The sequence below is a fragment of the Dryas octopetala genome, chromosome 4, assembly GCF_963921425.1.
Source record: "Dryas octopetala chromosome 4, drDryOcto1.1, whole genome shotgun sequence".
Taxonomy (NCBI): domain Eukaryota; kingdom Viridiplantae; phylum Streptophyta; class Magnoliopsida; order Rosales; family Rosaceae; genus Dryas; species Dryas octopetala.
In genome coordinates, this window is record NC_141369.1 from 18,053,308 (window position 1) to 18,072,363 (window position 19,056).

Sequence of the window (19,056 nt, forward strand, 5' to 3'; positions counted from 1 at the left end):
TTTACTCAACACTATTTTCAATTCATTCTTAATTATATCTTTTTGCATGTATTTTCAAGTGTAGATAAAAAGAATGTTACAAAATGACTTTCCAAGCAAGATTGGAAAAGAAGGGTGAAAAAGAACGGGGCATACACAAAGTGTAACGCACTCTTGTCATACATGCTACAAACTGTAATGTTAAAAAGAGAAAAATATAAATTAAAACCATTCTTTCTAGTTGAATTTAATTTCTAGACATTTGACTTTGGCCGACTTCTTTCTTGGATCACAAGGATGCCTCAAAGCTAACTTTAGTATCTGGCAACCAATCACCACCTTGGATGAATGTCCCCACTGTGTACTTGGCTGCCTCATCATCTGTAAGAGTGGGCTTATAACCAGCCCATTTAACCCTTCCATCCACGCTTGATCCTGGCCCACTGTTTTGGTACTCTGCATAAAGTATAGTGCTGGGGGGCTCAAAACCCGAAACCCATTCTTTCCAGCCTAATGGGTTCAAGAATGGCCCAATATTCGACTGCATGATGACTGTGGTGGAATAGTCCTTCCAAGGCCTACCAAGATATGTTAGAGCTGTGAGATTGTTACCTAGAGCAGAGAATGTGCACTTCTGGATTGAAATGCCAGTGTTCTGATTTGGGTCCTTTTTGCCCTGAGCTGTGATGGTGTTGAACTGGTTTGGCAGGGGCTGCCTGGGCTGGATGTTGCAGTTCTGTAAGACCACAGCAGCATTGCCAAAGATGAAGTCTATGGTGCCTGTGACATCGCAATCACGATAGAATTGTCGATTGGAGTGTGCGTAGAGGGTGTCTTGGAAGGCATCAAATGAGCACCTGTAGTATACAGAGAGGTCAGAGCCAGAGCGAAATGCCACTGCCTGGTGCTTTGCTGCTCCTGCAGTGTTAATGAACCCCATGTCTTTTGCAATGAAGCCTTTTCCCGCAACAGCTGCAAATCCAATATGTAATCATAAATAACAATTCAAATGCATTGAGTTTATATGTAAGCTTGAATGCTAAATGTTACAACAGTTTCAGCCAAAACAAAATGCTCGTTTCTATGTTACAATCAGTCTGAAAACTTCAAATTGCAACACAATTTCCGAGGGAATGTGAATGTTACTAGGCAAGGAACTGTCCTAATTAATTAACAAGTAACTATTGGGGTGGAGAGGTCTTTCTAAAATCTAGAAACCAAGTGGGAAATTATTGTTTTTGATGACTGTGGTGCGTGCCAAAAAGAATCACATCCCACAGAACCTACAACTTGCTTTGTTTATGACTTTCATACCACTGTGCCTAACTATTTTTTTCTAGCATAGAAGGAAAGTGCTATACAACAACATGAGTAATATGAGTAGTGCATGACATGCACATATTCATCAAATCACATAATTTCAGCAATTAACCAGAAAAAGTCAGCTGATTCACCACATGCGTTATGCAGGACACTTGCATCTCTGGGTCAGGCCTGTATGCAAACTTGTATAGTATATGATATATGGAGCAAATGGGGCCACATGAAAACGAACATCAAGCAATATATAAAGCATAAACCAGACTTGCACATGGTGGGGTCATCGACCGCCCACACATCACCCAGATATCTAATCTATTTTGATAGTATTTAAAGCAACATTGATTTTTTCATAAAGAATGAAAGAAAAACCAACAACAAGAACAACAACATTAGAAGAGGATATAGAATTTTTAGGTGAGAGTAGCACATCAGGTTAACATGGGGACGCATAAACCATGTGACTGGTTCCTAATTGACCCTATCTACATCATCAAATTCAGATAGGCCACTCTGGTGTCTATCTATGGTTTCCTTCCTCCAATTTCTGAAGGTTTCACTGTCACATGGCACAATCCCACATGGGATTTCCTTTCCTTCAGTTCTATCTACAGGGAAAGTAACTAACATGTATTTGCAGGAATAGGAATAGCCATGACACCATGTTACAATGCCATGATATTTGGAGGACAGACTAGCTAAGCTAGCTAGTGGTTCTGATAATCACATAATAATACATCTCAATTGTCACTTCTAAGGTGGGTTAAAACAACTTACTTGCTCTTAATGTCAGTGTGATTGAATTACTTCTATATCAGAAAACAATGAAATCAAACTTGACCAAACAAATTAAAAAGACAAATTAACATAAGATTAAAATGCAAGAAGGTGATGATTAATTAGAAATTCTTACCAAAAGTGGCTGTGGAGAAGGTAGGGGTGCCATCCACAAAGTTCAAGCTTCCTGAAACAATGGTCTTGGTCTTGCCATCCCCATACATCATCACATTCCACTTGCTCTTGTCCATCAACACATTCTCTTTGTACTCCCCTTCCTTCACATAAATCACAAACCTTGTTTTGCTCTTCTTGGGCACCACATTCACAGCCTCCTGAATGCTCTTGAACTGCCCAGTCCCATCCTTGGCCACAGTCACGTGAGCAGTCACGTTCTGCTCCTGCAGCAGCCTCCTATCCCCCGGGCCAACCCAGCCCGGAAAACCCATCTCGGACCCTCCAAACCCGAGCAATCTCCGGTGAACCGGAATGTTGAGATTCGTCAGCAGACCCAGAATCTTAGCCACAATGGCCAAACTGTTGCTGGCGAACTCGGTGGAGTTCTGCATGGCGGTCTTGAATTCCTGAACAAGTGTCGAATTGAGCTCCACCAGAGCGTCCAAGCAGGTCTCTTGGTCAGTCATGGTGGTGCTGAGCCAGGTCTTGATGTCATCGATCTTCGCAGCAGACAACAGCTTCTCGCCCTCACTCACATCCATGGACGACAACGAATCGTTGAGCCTGTCCATGGAGTCCTCGAAAAGGGTCTCGCAGACGCTGAGAGCTTTCTTGACCTTCGTATTATTCCCAATTTTATCGACGAACTTGCCCGGAAAGCCAGAAAGCTTCGAGACCTCGGCGATGGCTATGTGCAGCGAGAGCTTGAAAAGCACTTCTGGGTCGGTGGTGTTCGAGTTCTCGAGCGCAGAGATGGAGGAAAAGCACGAGTTCGGGTACTCGGTCACGCTGCAAACGGCCTTTAGCGACGCGGACGGAGTCAACTCAGTCGTAGGGACCGAGTTGGACGAAGGGGATGATGAGCTGCCTCGCTTGTGTATCAGTGTCCCTGCAACCGCGCCGATGATCACAGCCAACAGAACAATGGAGGAGACTGAGAGTATGATCACGCGCCTACGTGTCTTTCGCCGGAAGGCCTGCTCTTCGAGCTCGTCTACTTTGCCGTAACCCTTAAAGGACTTCATGGAGTCCATTTTGATATGAATATCAGAATATGAATATGAATATGATCTTCTTCTTCTTCCTTTTTTTTTCTCTTTTTTGTTTGCTTTGCTTGAATGCTTGAGAAGTGTTTGATAGTTTGACAGACAGAGCTAAGATTAGATTCGGAGGGCTTTTGGACAAGTGTGGATGTGTCTTGCTCCTTTTATAAAGTTGGGGGGCAAATATGGAATCTCTCACTTTCTTTCTTTGATGCTTCCTGCTTAAGAATTTTAATTAATTGTATATTTTATAATGATCCATATTCCTTTTAATAATAAATAACATAATCTGTTTGAATTACTGAGGAAAACATTATGTACCATAATTAATCTTAGCAGGGGAGTGGGAAATGTACCCTTTGTAATCAAAAGCATCAATTTTTGTTTATTTGGTGTAAACTCCATTGCTCTTGGACAGGTGGGCAATTGGGCATCATTGCTTCCAATATAATAAACTTGGGTGACCATTGTTGTTGGAGAATTTTTTAATTCTTTTACCCACTTAGCTTCAATCCATTGTCCATCACACTTCACATCTTATATGTTGCACCCCAATAAAGTTATTAATATTGTTAACAATTGGGGCTCAAATACAATTATTTTTTTCGTAAAAATATTTGAAGTAAAAGCTTATATTTGAACCATAATAAGTGATAAGGGGATTAAGTTACTAACAATATCAAATATAATATTGTTCGTATGATTAATCGTCTAGGCATAACGACAAGTCACACAAGACTTAACATCGTGCTGTTTGGTCCTAGGCCCAAAAGACTAAGCCCTTCCTGGGCTCCTAGCCCCCGACCTACTAGGCTCCGGCCTCCTAGGCCACGACCTCCTAGGCTCCAGCCTCATAGGCTCCGGCTCCCTGGGCCCCGGCCTCTTAGGCTCCGGCCTCCCAAGCTCAAGCCTCCTGGGCCCCCGACCCGTGTCAACTCACTCGGACCCTCGAGACCGGTGACACGTGACGCTCGTACAGTGCAAGTCACCACAAAGGACACGTGTCGTCACCGGATTGATTGACACTCTTCCAAAGGTACTATAAAAGAGGTACCTTCTTGTCACAAAAGGACAACTGAAATCATCATTATACTATTCACTCACTCTGCTCTCATATCTCTCTGAACACTGACTTGAGCGTCGGAGGAGCTTTGGCCGGCACCACACCGGTGCTTTTCCCGCTCACTTTTGTGTACTTGCGCAGGGTGCTTTGGATATCATTCTCTCTCATTACTCACCAGTCGGACCCAGCTACCCGTTCCTGCCCCACTTCGACGTGTCATCCTCTCAGTGGCGGGTCAACGGGCCTACGTGGTTCGACTCGACGTTGACTGCTTCACCATTTTTGAGCATCAACAGTTTGGCGCCGTCTGTGGGAAAGTTACAACTTTTCCCCATTGAATTCTCTACCCTCAGTTGAGGTGCAGAAACCTTCCGAGCTTCCGAGCTTCCGAGCTTCCGACCTTCCTAGCTTCCGACCTTCCGACCTTCCGACCCTTGCAATGTCTGACGGAGGTCCTATTCTCGACCAAGTCGACAACACCCCAGGGGTGACAAGCGAGGCAAGAAGACTGCCGAATCTGATCAGGAGGAGTACATCCAGCGATTGGAGGCTCAGCTCCAACGAACCCAGGAACAGCTCGACCTCCAAAAAGGTGCAACACAGCTGTATGAGCGACTCCTCCGCGACAGGGAAGAACATACCACTCCCCGGAGTGGTGAAAGGAGGAACCCCCATGACAGGGACGAACACACCACTCTCCGGAGTGTTGAGAGGAGGAACCCCCATGACAGGGACGAACACACCACTCTCCGAAGTGGTGAGAGGAGGGACCCCCCCCGAAGGGACCAAAATGTTCCACGCCAATTGGATGCAGGACAAGGTAGCCATCCACCCCCAGGTTTTCAAAAGAGACTTGTCCACCCGGTCAGCCGGGCTCGATCTGGCGAGCATCCCACTCGCTCTGAAGAGTTCCACATTTATCAGGACTGTCGTCATCTGCTCGACGACAACCGCTCTCGGCGAGAAGAGCAGCGGACGAACCGGGGCGAGTCCAACCCGCGTCCCCAAGACTTGGAGGAAGAGCAGGCTCCTCGTCCCAAGCGACGACGGGGAGAAGAGCAGGTTTTCTCGGCTGGGCGCCACGCAGAAGATGACACTTTCACAAGTGAACAAGTCGCTGACTCCGGTAACAGCGGCTCTCTTCTACCAGACCAGCTCCAACAACTTCTCATGGACATCAGTGAGCGCCTGAGAAGAGTGGAGGGGGGAAGTCTTGGTGGGCACCCATCTTTAGAAACAAGGGAGCTGCCTGGACCTTTCACCACTCGCATCCTGTCCACTCCTCCGGTTGGCGACGTCCGACCTCCCAAAATCACTCCGTACACAGGGAAGGAAGACCCATATGACCACCTCATGAGTTTCCGGTCAGCTCTAGAGTCTAAAAGTGCCGATGACGTTACAAAGTGTCGGATCTTCCCTTCTACCCTCTCTGGCAGTGCAAGGAATTGGTTCTATCAACTTCCTCCCGGCTCGGTTGATTGTTTCAACGAGCTCCGAGAGCTCTTCCTAGGCCAGTATATCATCCAGACCGATAGAATTTACACCACGGATGACCTGACTCGAGTCCGACAGGGCAGCATGGAATCCCTTCGGGAATACATCACCCGATTTCAGCTAGAGCGATCTCGGTGTCGCGACTGTGATGAGAAGGTAGCCTTCGCTGCTTTCAAGGGTGGTCTCCTGGAGGGAGACTTCTTGTTTGAAATCAACCGCCGCAATCCGCACACCTACAAGGAACTCATGCAAGAGGCCATTGCCTATGCCACAGCTGAATTCAAAACGTATGGAAAGAAACCGCCTACCATAGATCGCCTAAGTACGTACCAACCAGGCCATTATAGTGCCACCCCAGCCCAAGCCCTACTCGGGTAACCAGTATGGGGGGTCCGGGAAAAAGTTCAATAAATTCACCAAGAAACAATTTGGTGATGGTAGAGGCGGAGGACAACGAAGGGAGGAAACTTATCAGACATCCTATGCCTCCAAGTTCAAAGTCTACACAATTCTCACTGTTACTTATACAGAATTGTATCCCCAGATCAAAGACATACTTCCTAAACTCCCACCCCGCCCACCACAAACACGATACCGGGCTAACAAGAACTTCTTTTGCCTTTACCATAACGACCATGGTCATGACACCGAGGCATGCAGAGCCTTTAAAGAGGTAATAGAAACTTTGGTACAGGAAGGAAATTTGGATGGTTTTATAGACAAGGAGGCCACCGAGAAGGCCAAGACCGACGGACAACGCCGGGGGCGGGTCAATACCATCTGTGGGGGTCCGACCCTCGCTGGCAACTCCAACAGAGCTAGGAAGGAATACGCCCAAAGTGCTCAACCATGCTCCGGCGTTATGGCTGTAGAGTTCCACCGTGGCAAAAAGACTCCTAAACTCGGGTGGTCGCCCATTTCCTTTGCTGAGGAAGAGGAACGTGATTTGATCTTCCCACACGATGACCCCTTGGTCATTGAGGCCACCATAGCTAATTTTGATGTGGCTCGGATCCTTGTCGACTGTGGTAGCTCCGTCAACATCCTCTTCGCTCCAGCCTTCACCGCTCTTGGAATCGACCAGGAGAGGCTTGACCGGTCGGTTGCTCCTTTGCTCAGCTTTTCGGCCGACATGGTCACCCCTCTTGGTGGGATCTACCTCCCCCTCACCCTCGGGAGGTATCCTTCGTCCGCCACCACAACCACTCAGTTTTTGGTGGTCGACTGCCCCACAGCTTACAACGTCATCCTGGGACGACCGGCCCTTAACCAATTGAGGGTTATGATCTCCACTCATTTGCTTTTGATCAAGTTCCCGACCCCATGTGGAACGGGGGTAGTCAAAGGCAATCAAGTATCAGCCAGGTCCTGCTATATGACTTCAGTCAAGAGGAAAAAAGAGGTCAAGCCCTCTATGGCTGTTTGTGTCTCCAACACCTGCCCTACCCCAGACGCCCTATAAAATCATTGAGGTCGTCCGTCCAGGACATACAGGCTCCGCGCCACAACCGGCAAGGAACTCGGCCACCCTTGGCGCGCCGAGCACCTCCGCTACTTTTACAAGTATACACATGTTGTACCCCCCGGGGACTTTTTTCAATTTCATCTATGTTATCGCTTTCATAAATGAGAGTCCTACCACGGACACATTTTTCTTCATTTTCATTTAAAAGTGTTAATTGTTTGTATGGACCCCCGGGCCATCAGACATCCGACCCTACCCATATCCGTACCATGCATTCAAGGGAAGCTAAGTACCATGCATTCAAGGCGCGGGTATGGAGAATGCATTCAAGGGAACCTAAGTACCATGCATTCAAAGGACAATAAATATCATGCATTCAAGGGAAACTAAGTACCATGCATTCAGGAAAATCCCACAATACCATGTATTAAAGGGAAGGGCATCCTACCCCATAAACGGGTTGGACACCCTCCAAATCATCCAAATATCATAAAGTACAAACTTAATAATCGAAAGAGTTTGTAATTTGGTACGGACTACATCCGACCCGACCATATAACTCAAACAAAAATAGGGCGATGGTCCGCCCACCCCTGCCCCCGGGCCATGTTTGCTTCAAACATTTATTTGGGATCCTCTCCCATGTCATGCTCCCCACTTATGGATGCTCCATCCTCGGGCTCTTCCCCCTGAGTACCCCCCTCTGGGACGTTGGCATGCCCATCATTACTGCCATCCCCTAGCAGACCACCTGCTTGGCTTGGCTCAGCTCCTCCCCGCACTGCCCCAACTCTTGCCTAGCTTGGTCCGCCTCCTGGCCTGCAGTAGCTCGGCATGCAATGCATTGTTCTGCCCGACCACTTGCCCACCCCCATGTTTCCACACCCTATCCGGGGTCGGGGCACACTTGGCCTCGTCGGTGTCCCATCACGTGTAGACGCCTGGTCGGACTCTCTATCATCCATAGAATTGCCCTCCCTTAACGAATCGTCTGAGGAAACCATGGAATGTCCGACCCCACTACACCTGCCCATAAAAAAAAAATAAAAAAAAAACACAACAATACCCAATAAATTACAAAGTCCAAAATGCAGGCGTGTGGCCTACCCAGTGCTCGGCAAGGTTCATACCCACCTGCACCTCCACCTGCCCCTACTCACATTATCCACAAATTCACAATCAGAATTCCAAGGTCCGCCTCAGGCTGGACGACCACAATTTCTCACAAGTTCTCAATTCTCCAAGGCAAAATCAATATGTCCATTGGGTAAAACAATTTTTTGAAATTACTTACCTCGAAGAGCTCGAAACAAGCAGCCCGACCCGCGCCGATCCGAGCAGCCCAAGCTGCTGCCTTCACCGCTCTTGGAATCGACCAGGAGAGGCTTGACCGGTCGGTTGCTCCTTTGCTCAGCTTTTCAGGCGACATGGTCACCCCTCTTGGTGGGATCTACCTTCCCCTCACCCTCGGGAGGTATCCTTCGTCCGCTACCACAACTACTCAGTTTTTGGTGGTCGACTGCCCCACAGCTTACAACGTCATCCTGGGACGATCGGCCCTTAACCAATTGAGGGTTATGATCTCCACTCACTTGCTTTTGATCAAGTTCCTGACCCCATGTGGAACGGGGGTAGTCAAAGGCAATCAAGTATCAGTCAGGTCCTGCTATATGACTTCAGTCAAGAGGAAAAAAGAGGTCAAGCCCTCTATGACTGTTTGTGTCTCCAACACCTGCCCTACCCCAGACGCCCTACAAAATCATTGAGGTCGTCTGTCCAGGCACATACAGGCTCCGCGCCGCAACCGGCAAGGAACTCGGCCACCCTTGGCGCGCCGAGCACCTCCGCTACTTTTACAAGTAGACACATGTTGTACCCCCCGGGGACTTTTTTCAATTTCATCTATGTTATCGCTTTCATAAATGAGAGTCCTACCACAGACACATTTTTCTTCAGTTTCATTCAAAGTGTTACTTGTTTGTATGGACCCCCGGGCCATCAGACATCCGACCCTACCCATATCCGTACCATGCATTCACGGGAAGCTAAGTACCATGCATTCAAGGCGCGGGTATGGAGAATGCATTCAAGGGAACCTAAGTACCATGCATTCAAGAAAATCCCACAATACCATGTATTAAAGGGAAGGGCATCCTACCCCATAAACGGGTTGGACACCCTCCAAATCATCCAAACATCATAAAGTACAAACTTAATAATCGAAAGAGTTTGTAATTTGGTACGGGCCACATCCAACCCGACCATATAACTCAAACAACAATAGGGCGATGGTCCGCCCACCCCTGCCCCCAGGCCATGTTTGCTTCAAACATTTATTTGGGATCCTCTCCCATGTCAAGCTCCCCACCTGTGGATGCTTCATCCTCGGGCTCTTCCCCCTGGGTACCCCCCTCTGGGACGTTGGCATGCCCATCATTACTGCCAGCCCCTAGCAGACCACCTGCTTGGCTTGGCTCAGCTCCTCCCCGCACTGCTCCAACTCTTGCCTAGTCTGGTCCGCCTCCTGGCCTGCAGTAGCTCGGCATGCAATGCATTGTTCTGAACAAATATGAATCCACAAAGATGCAAATCTCCAATAAGTGGTATCAAAAGTGACTATTTTATTAAGACATGACAGAAAGCAAAATAGGAGGATATGTGAATCAGGCTGAAGATGGGCCATATAAAAACCTTTCAACATTTTAGCGCACAATGTGACAATGACAGTTCCCAGGTATTGGCTTCAAATTTTCAGCTAACAATCACTGTTCATTTAAAAATATTACCGAGCCAATTTTTAAGGGTTAACTTAATTATTTGCTTATTTGAATATTGATGGAAGGTGGAGTTGGAGTTGATAGCCATATGTTCCATCCACGGCATAGCGGTTTTAGTGGAGAGACAGAGAACGTAGATTGGGATGGATCCAGCTCAGCTCAGCTGTGCATAATATACACCATAATTAATTAGTGATATAGACCTTCAATTGTGGAAATAAGTTACCCAAATTGTAAGCAAACTATGCAGAGGAAGGTGCTAATTAAAATGGTGCAATAGAAAGAGAGAGAGGATCTACATCTACTTATAACTCCTCCACATGTCAACCCCCTCATGTGAAACAAAGCTGCAGACCAATGAATAAATTGTGAAATGGGTGCTGCTGGCTGCTGCTGTCTCAATATCACCAAGTTTGCTTTGCTTTATGTACAAGGCTACAAGCAAACCGAGTGAACCTTTTTTTAAGTTATTCTTCGTTCATTCCCATGTGGAGTGTGGGACAACATAGAGCCTAACAGCACGTTTGGCAGTAGTTTTAAAATTGCCTAAACACGCTTTCAGATAGTTAAAATGTTTAGCATTTGGATGAAACAGTTAAAAAAAGCTCTTTAGTTATAGAAGCACCTTAGTGCTTTATGGAAAAGAAGCAATATTGATATGAAAACTGTTTGATTCTTAACTTTTGCGAGGGTTTGAATCTATATTCTAAACGAAATGAAGCTCGGATCAAACTACATATCTCTTATAATTTTTTGAAAGTAAGATGTATATAGACATTGTCAACGAGTACCAAGACAACAGTTCTTTCCTGGGAGCTGAGGCTCTGCATTCTTGAATTTCATAATTGGTATTAGGAAGCCGGTGCATGATTAACATCCATTTTTCTTTTCATCAATCATCATGTCCATCAACTTCGATCATAGTTCAAACATGTCCAAATTTTGAGCAAAACATGCTCCCACTCTCAACAATTTTAATTAAGCAGCAATCTTAAGTCTTAACATATCATATATCCCTTGGACTTTTTCATGTGAACACTTCGTCAGATTATTTGGTCCTTTTCACTTGGACACCTTCCTAAGGGCACCCCCTGTATTTTTTCAGTCCCACTTTTTTTTTTAAATAGAGTTGCATCTTCCTAATATACGGCAATACCATGTGCTAGTGATGTGAAAGACCATTACATGATGAAGCCGGCAATTGCGCAATTAGGCCCAATACATCACATCTTCTCACATTCCAAATGCTCCAGTCATTTTTAGTTTTTAAATTTTGATCATTTTTATTCTGTATGATATATGTACAAGAAAAGATAAAGCAAAAACGTCCAAAATAAAACCAATATGAGAAGACGGCTTAAGGAAAGACTCGATCAGTTTGCAGATAGAGACAGCATATATAGGAAGACCATCATGCACTAAAATACTGACCACATAGGCCTAATATCCAAATTGCACTAAACCTGGAGGAGTGCAAAGCCACACAAAATGTTCCCATACCTCTTTCTAGCTCTAGCTTCGAGTGACATGCAGGTTGGATATTGGTGGAAACACAAGAGTGGAATATACACTGTTATGTCTGGTGTGTGTGGTCATTATACAGAAAAAGAGCAAATTAAGAGTACATTTTTTAGAAGATCATCATTATATGATCATAAACTTTTAGTTTTGTGTATGGTTGGACTAAAGTAGTTATTTCCCAGCTGTTCCGGTCCATTTACAGTTATTGCTTCTGTGAACATAGTAGCTAAATAATCCCAACGTGTTACATAAGGCAAATATTGTATAATTGTTCGGTTTTCCGCAATTTTTTCCATCCCTCGGTGTAAATAACCCAATATCGGTTCACAGTCAATAACATCTTCACCATCTAGAGTAATGATGAGTCGAAGAACACCATGCATTGATGGGTGATGGGGGCCCATATTGACTATCATGAGGTCTTTTCTTGTAGCTGGTATATTCATAGGTTTTTCCTCGATTCATTTTTTCATGAATTGCCGAAAACGAAAAAAAGTTCACCCTTCCTTTTACCTGTAAAGAATGAAGTTGACAAAGATAGCAAGAATCTACACTTTTTATAATTGGTGTAGTGAAGTGCTCATCATATTGAGAACGCATTATGTATGGCTCATCTGGAAAGGACAGAATGAGGTACTATTTGGAAGATTTACTCAATGAGAAAAACTGTGTGTGTAACTGGGGTATACGTCCTTACTCTCACAAGAACTAGCATGTGACGATAAGATTTACTCAATGAGAAAAACTTTGTGTGTAACCGGGGTATACATCCTTACTCTCACAAGAACTAGCATGTGAGGATATTCCCGTTACGCACAAGTTTTTCTCTTATTTACGTTTAGGTAGAGAGGGAAACCACTTTTCTTTCCAAAAATCCAAAGATTTCTCATTTCCTATCTGCCAGCATAAGCCGTGAAATAAGAGCTCTCTACCTTCCAACATGCTTGATCATGCCCACAACAAGGGCCTAGCATCAACCAAAGAGCTAAGGCTCCTTTCAATACTCTGGACTCTCTGGCCCAAATAGCATTGGACTCTGAATGATTCTGCATTTCTCCAGCATTGTTTAGCTAGTAATGCCAAGTTAAAAGCATTAAAAGACTCTAAACCCCATGCCCCAACTGACTTATACAACTATAATCAAAGTCCAGCCCATGAGCAAATCCATTAGCCTAATGAGGCACCATGTGACTTCAGAGCCCAGAGACTTTATTTGGACTCAGCTGTATAATTGGCTTTTGCAGTTTCATTCTTTCCCTGTCTGTTAGTCCAAATTTAATCACTAAAAACATATTTATGATGATGATTAGAGTAGCTAGTTAATAAGTGTCAAGAACTTCCCACAGATTACATAATTTCTTGGCAAAAAAGAAGATTTTCTTATTAACCAAACAGATTGGAGTCAAGTGATACTACAATCAAGGCCGGGTAGGTACAACAACACACAAAATTAACCAACACCAGCTAGAATTACAAGAATAATATATTGTATAGTACCACCACCACCACCACAGAACACATGGTTGAATCAATTAATTAATTACATGGTCTACAGACCAAGACTATATGGAAAACCAGTAGCCTTCAACCAACTACCCCCAGCAATGAAAGTGCCAGGTGTGTAGGTCTGAGCCTCAGTGGAACTAGTGATCACCTTGAACCCCTTCCATGTCACCCTCTTGGAGGTCCCTGCCCCAGCCCCAGTGTTCTGGTACTCCCCATAAAACAAAGTGTCGAGAGCAAATGTGCCACTCCACTCATGCCACCCAGCAGGGTCTATCACATCACTTATAGTTGACTGCATAATCACAGTCCTTGAGTACTCCTTCCATGGCCTCCCAAGAAACGTTGGGAAGCTACTTTGCACTGCCTGCAAGTCAGAGGTGGCACCAATCCTAGATTTTTGGATCACAATGCCAGTGTTCTGATTCGGGTCGGTTCGGCCTTGGGCTGTGAGCATGTTCTTCTGACCCGAATTGGGTTTTCGGGCATGGATGTCACAGTCTTGTAGCACAACAGCTGCATTGCCAAAGATGAAATCTACTGTGCCTGCTACCAAGCAGTTGATGAAGAATTGGCGGTTTGAGTGGACATAGAGTGAGTCTTGGTATGCAAGAATGTCACATTGGTAGAAGGCTGAGAGGTCTGACCCTACGCGCAGAGCAACTGCTTGGTGCTTTGAAGGGCCAGCAGTGTTTTGAAAAGTTATGCCTCGGGCTAGGAATTTTTCACCAACCGCAGCTGCAACCATAAAAGATATCAGTGAACCTTTTACATTTCTCCACAGGTTATGTAGTCAAATAACCATCAATTTGAACTGCATAGGTCACCTTTGGGGTACTCTAAGGTCACCCCTCCCCCCAAAATAATAATTTTGGTAATGCCGGCACATGATTGGAACCGTTCCCTTTTTAGATCACCTATTATAGATTATCTCTGCAAAAAATCAACTCAATCGGAAATCGTTTGATTATATAACTGTTGTTGATTAAATAGAAAAAATCAACGGTTTAGTCAAAAAATCACTCTTTAATTAAAAACCATCAATTTTTTCTACTTAATTGACAACAGTTATATAACCAAACGATTTCCGATTGATTTAATTTTTTGCATAAATGATCTATAATAGGTGATCTAAAAAGTGAACGGTTTCGATCATGCGCCGACATTACCGAAATTGTTATTTTGGAGAGAGGGGTGACCTTAGGGTACCTCCAAGGGGTGGCCCAAATATTTTCCTTATCTTAATTAATATAGTTGCAGAGTCGACCATCAAATTATGAGGGGTCGTGGTTAACTATAAATTGACTCTCGACTCTTTATGTACATTACTTTAATCTAACATCACATATATATATATATATAAGTAAATAAACTTTATAAATTTGAGAACCTTCAACATTTCAAAGTATGAGGTGATAATTTAATTTGTTTAACCTAGGTAACCCTGATAAGAGAAAACTTAGGTTAAGAGAGTGTAATACGAGTACATATGCATAAAGGTAGAACCCATGTGCCCCATTAAATTTTGAGGTACCATATGATGTTTAGCAATGTAATATGAGTTGGTGGGCAATTAATGGTTGCTTGATCTGTGAAATGAAGCTGTCAGCATGAATGAGTGCAATGCAGACAGAACAAAATTTTTTTTTGACCACTTAGACAGAACAAGTTTAAATTGTGATTTCATTACAATTTAATGGCCTTTGAGATGAGTGTGGTTATGGCTACTAAATTGTTCTGCCAAATGGGGACAACAATCATTTATACAATCCATAATAACTCAGCTAGAAACAAGCCAACGACCAAAAGAGCCTAGAAATTTCCCGGGACCAAAAGTACAGGAGCGTGCTTCTGTTTGCAACTTTGCATTGAAAGATTCAAAGAATCTAATAGGTCTCAGCAAAAAAAAAAAAAAAGTTTTTCCATACTATTGTCTCTTGTAAGGTATATTTTTTTTCACTTTTCTCTCTAAAATTTAAATTCTCTTAGTTTGCTATCTGAACTTCACAGAGTCGTTGCAAAAGACATTATGCCGTCAACTCTATCAATTTTTCTGTTAAAAAAGCTGACGTGACACCTATATGTCATGAGTGAGACTTTTTTCTAATTATGTAAAATTCATGTGGACAAAAAAAATGTCAATTTTGGATCTTACATAACTAAAAAATAGTCTCACTCATGCCATATAGGTGTCACGTTAACTATTTTAATAGAAAAATTGACAGAGTTGATGACATAGGATTTTTTGCAACAACTGTGTGAAATTCAGGTGACAATTTGAGTAGATTTAAGTTTCAAGGAGCAAAGTGAGAAAAAATGTATCTTATAAAAGACAATGATGTGAATAAACAAAAAAAAAAAGCCAAAAAAGAAAAGAGAATAAAGACAGAGGAGGAAAAAAAAGACACTGGCTAGAAAGGGGATGTAACTATAACCATTCAATTCAATTTAAAATGTGGTGCATCAAAATGACAAAATCATTAAAGTATAAACATGTGCCTGGGAAACCTATGAACCCATCATGCATTTTCCATTTTTCCTAGTCTGTGCTATGCACAAAATTAAATTTTAACAGTAGATGTCATATTCAATTTGTCTGTACAGTTATACTTATATGTAAAATTAATAAGGTAAAAATTTAAACAATAAAACAGGGTCACAAGACTCACAATGATCTGGGGGTCCCATAATTATATTTCTTTTTTTTTATTAAAAAAAAAAAAAGGACACCTTTTTTGAGCAACAACAAATTTGAAAGGATGGGTGAGGGCCTGAGGGGTCATTTAAAATCCAACAAGAGATGTGACACATGGTGTAAAATGAGTTCGTGCTTCATGAATCATGTGCACACCAGATAGAGACAGATTGGTGATCGGTGATCGGTGATCAGTGATCAGTCAAATAAAGTTAAACAAAGAGTGTCGGTGAGTAGTGAGTAGCTAGCCACACAAAGTTTGAGTTTTCATACTTAATTTGATTTTGGAATTTAAATGCGCCATGATTGAAGGAACAAGTCTAGCAATGAAAAGTATGCATATGATGGACCAATATAGCCCATGCAGAAACGAAGCAACAAAGAAGGAATCATCCTACTAGGATATGCCATTGCCAACAGCAAAAAGAGCCAAATTAAAGAGCATGGAAAGTCATACCCTAGACACACAAATTTAAAGAGAAAGGGACTAGAGACCAGCTGTAAACCACACCAAACTCCCAAAGCATTCATCAAACACTCAAGTGACATGGCATTTCACATTTTCACCTATGAAAACTCTTGAATCTTACTGGATTTATTTTGTTAGGTAGCACCCTTCTTTTTTTTTTTTTTTCATAAAGTTAGATAATTTTTTTATTTTTATTATATAATTATGATTGAAACAGACAAAAATAAAACAAATAGAGAATCCAATTCTTATATTAATATATGTACAAGCTAGCTGCGGTTCCATTATGTGTTATGACTCTGCAAATTAATTATCTGCTGTGTCTTGGATAATTATGCAGAAAAATAATCAGTACTGTTTCAATTATGGGACACCAATAATATATAAAGCTTTTTTGGGTCAATAATAATATATATAGTTAATTTTCAAGATATCAATATCAGAGAGGCAAAAAATCGAGCCAGCTAGATCATGATAAAATTAACAAGTATTATAAGACTTTTCCAAAGCAAAGGCCATGTGCTAGTTTATTTTATTGCATTTATATGCAAAGTTTATGTATGAAAGTTGAACCAAGAGATATGGCTGATGGATTGATACTTTAGGCCCTTTGGGTCTTCCTCAATTTGTTTAGTAAAATCGGTGGACCAACTAGACCCCGAAGATGGTGGCTAATACTATGTCCAAACTCCAAAGCACTACTAAACAAAATAAATAATATATTATCAAAAATTGGGCCCAATAATAATTACCAAAAAAATATAAAGATAATAAAAATAAATCCATGTTGAAAAGAACAGTGAATGAATGCATGGCAAGTAGCTGGGGGAGACGACAAAAACATCAGTCTCACAGATGTGGAGAACCTGATTTTCATGAGTATTGCAAAGTTCAAGAAGTGCACATATACAATAATTTTTCGTACTGGAGACATAGACAAGGATTCACTAAAGATAATAAAAATAGTGTTATTCAATCTAGACCAAAATGTGAAACGGTTTAAAAGTTAAAATCCTTTCATAATATTTTTAAGAGATAATAATCAAGGCTGCTCATGGCCAAAAACAAAAAAAACAAAATCAAGGCTCCTCAAAATACTACATGCAATAGAGCATGAAAAACAGTGTTGTAAGAGCATAATGGAAATTTCCCATTTGCTTAAATGACATGTAATTCTAATCCTGAAATGGGTATCCTTGCTAGATTTTTTTTTTTGGCAGAATCCTTGCTAGATTTATGAATTGCAAAAAAGACAAGCCATTATGGAGCCTTACCCCACACTCTGTCAACCCATTTGTTCACAAGCCTAACTATCCTATCCTATATGGAACCCACACTCTATACAAACCTACAAGGACATGCCCCATCGATAATTATCCAAAACACATCATCAAGAAATTAAAACAAAAATTGTAAAGAAAAATAAATAGCTAGGAAATTGAATATTATTGTTGGACTTACCCACAGTGGCAGAATTGAAGGTTGTGCTGCCATCAACCACATTTTGACTAGCTGTGATAATAGTGTTGGTCCTCCCATCTCCCAAAAAAAAAATGTTGGTCTTCTTTTTCGGCACATCCACATTTTCTCTATACACACCCGCCTTGATCCGAATCACATATCTAGTACTACTCTTCTCCGGGGCAGCAGCCACCGCAGCTGACACTGTCTTGTAATCACCACTGCCGTCCGCCGCCACCACGACGTTCGGCGTTACCGTGGACGACTGCAAGAGCCGCCTGTCCGCCACCGACAGCCACTCCGGCCACCCTTTCTCCCCCGCATCACGCACATTCTCCCCAAGCTTCCGGTTCACGTTCATCATCTTTCTCTCGTTGGCTATATCATTATCCGTCATGTTCTTGATCATGGCCAACGCATTGCTGCACAACCGTCCCACGTGTACCTGAATTAAGGATCGGTGTTAAAGAAAATATCGAGCTTCTTTTTGTTTCTCGAACCTATAGTGAGTTACAGACGGAGTTCGAAATAGTCAAATCTTTGATGATTCTCAAAAAATAAAAAAATTGTATATGAAAATTTTACAATACGGCCACCGTATAATATGCAACGTTTCTTGACCATTAAATGCAATTTATTGGTTTTAGGTCATACAAACACACGACTCACCTGACCAGCCTGCAAAAATTTCCGAACTTTTTTGTCAGCATCTTCATGAGAGAAACCATCAAGGCAAGTTTCTTGGTTGGTAATGGCGGAACTGATCAAGGTTTTGAGGTCCTCGGCATGTTCGGTGAGGGACTTCTTGTTGGGGTACTCAATGAGGTCCTCCACAACTTTGTGGAGCTCATCCAAGGTCTCATCAATGGTCTCCAAACAGTCATGGAGAGCAGACTTCTCGCGCTTCGTGAGCTTCTTCAATAATTTCTTGATGAGCTTTTCGATGGCGAAGTAGTTGTGCTCCACCGCCGTGGTGGTGATGTTTAGCGACAGCTCTATGACCTCTTTTAGGCTGGTGAAGTTTCTGGCGGGGGCGGCGGTGGCGAGCGTGGAGTAGCAGAGGTCGGGGTAGAGGGTGGAGCTGCATGAGGATTTCAGGATGGCGTGGGAGGCGGCGGAGACCTCCTTGTCGTCGGAGTTTTTGCGGGAGTTTTTTACGCCGGTGACAATGCCGATAATAGCGGCGACGAGGAAAAGCGTCGCAAAAAAGGCTAAGAGGACCTTTTTGTTGCGGTTGGTTAGGAACTCTTTGATTTTGGCCATTTTTTTTTTTTGGGTTTGTGGGGGAAGAGAAATGGAGTAGAGAGGGGTA

At 43.1% G+C, this 19,056-nt stretch overlaps 2 protein-coding genes across 2 annotated transcripts; both read right to left on the reverse strand.

Moving 5' to 3' along the window:
• PME1 (pectin methylesterase 1) lies at window positions 1-3,416 on the reverse strand. The gene is made up of 2 exons (XM_086241627.1): window positions 2,213-3,416; window positions 1-951 (listed from the first exon to the last, which is right to left on the reverse strand). Exons 1-2 carry the CDS (start codon window positions 3,285-3,287, stop codon window positions 269-271), a joined length of 1,758 nt encoding a protein of 585 aa, XP_086097753.1. The 5' UTR covers window positions 3,288-3,416; the 3' UTR covers window positions 1-268.
• Window positions 3,417-12,971: 9,555 nt separating this feature from the next.
• PME2 (pectin methylesterase 2) lies at window positions 12,972-19,056 on the reverse strand. Its single transcript, XM_086239105.1, has 3 exons — window positions 18,414-19,056; window positions 17,745-18,189; window positions 12,972-13,857 (listed from the first exon to the last, which is right to left on the reverse strand). The coding sequence occupies exons 1-3, from the start codon at window positions 19,005-19,007 to the stop codon at window positions 13,166-13,168; spliced, it is 1,731 nt and encodes a 576-aa protein (XP_086095231.1). The 5' UTR covers window positions 19,008-19,056; the 3' UTR covers window positions 12,972-13,165.

Bases quoted from the DNA above. Each gene is read 5' to 3' on its own strand.
- PME1 (XM_086241627.1), bottom strand. From the start codon at position 3,287: ATGGACTCCATGAAGTCCTTTAAGGGTTACGGCAAAGTAGACGAGCTC. The intron at 952-2,212 runs GTAAGAATTTCT...TTGGATTTGCAG, and splicing joins CTTCTCCACAGCCACTTTTG to CTGTTGCGGGAAAAGGCTTC.
- PME2 (XM_086239105.1), bottom strand. From the start codon at position 19,007: ATGGCCAAAATCAAAGAGTTCCTAACCAACCGCAACAAAAAGGTCCTC. The intron at 18,190-18,413 runs GTGAGTCGTGTG...TCCTTAATTCAG, and splicing joins AATTTTTGCAGGCTGGTCAG to GTACACGTGGGACGGTTGTG. The intron at 13,858-17,744 runs GTAAGTCCAACA...TTATGGTTGCAG, and splicing joins CTTCAATTCTGCCACTGTGG to CTGCGGTTGGTGAAAAATTC.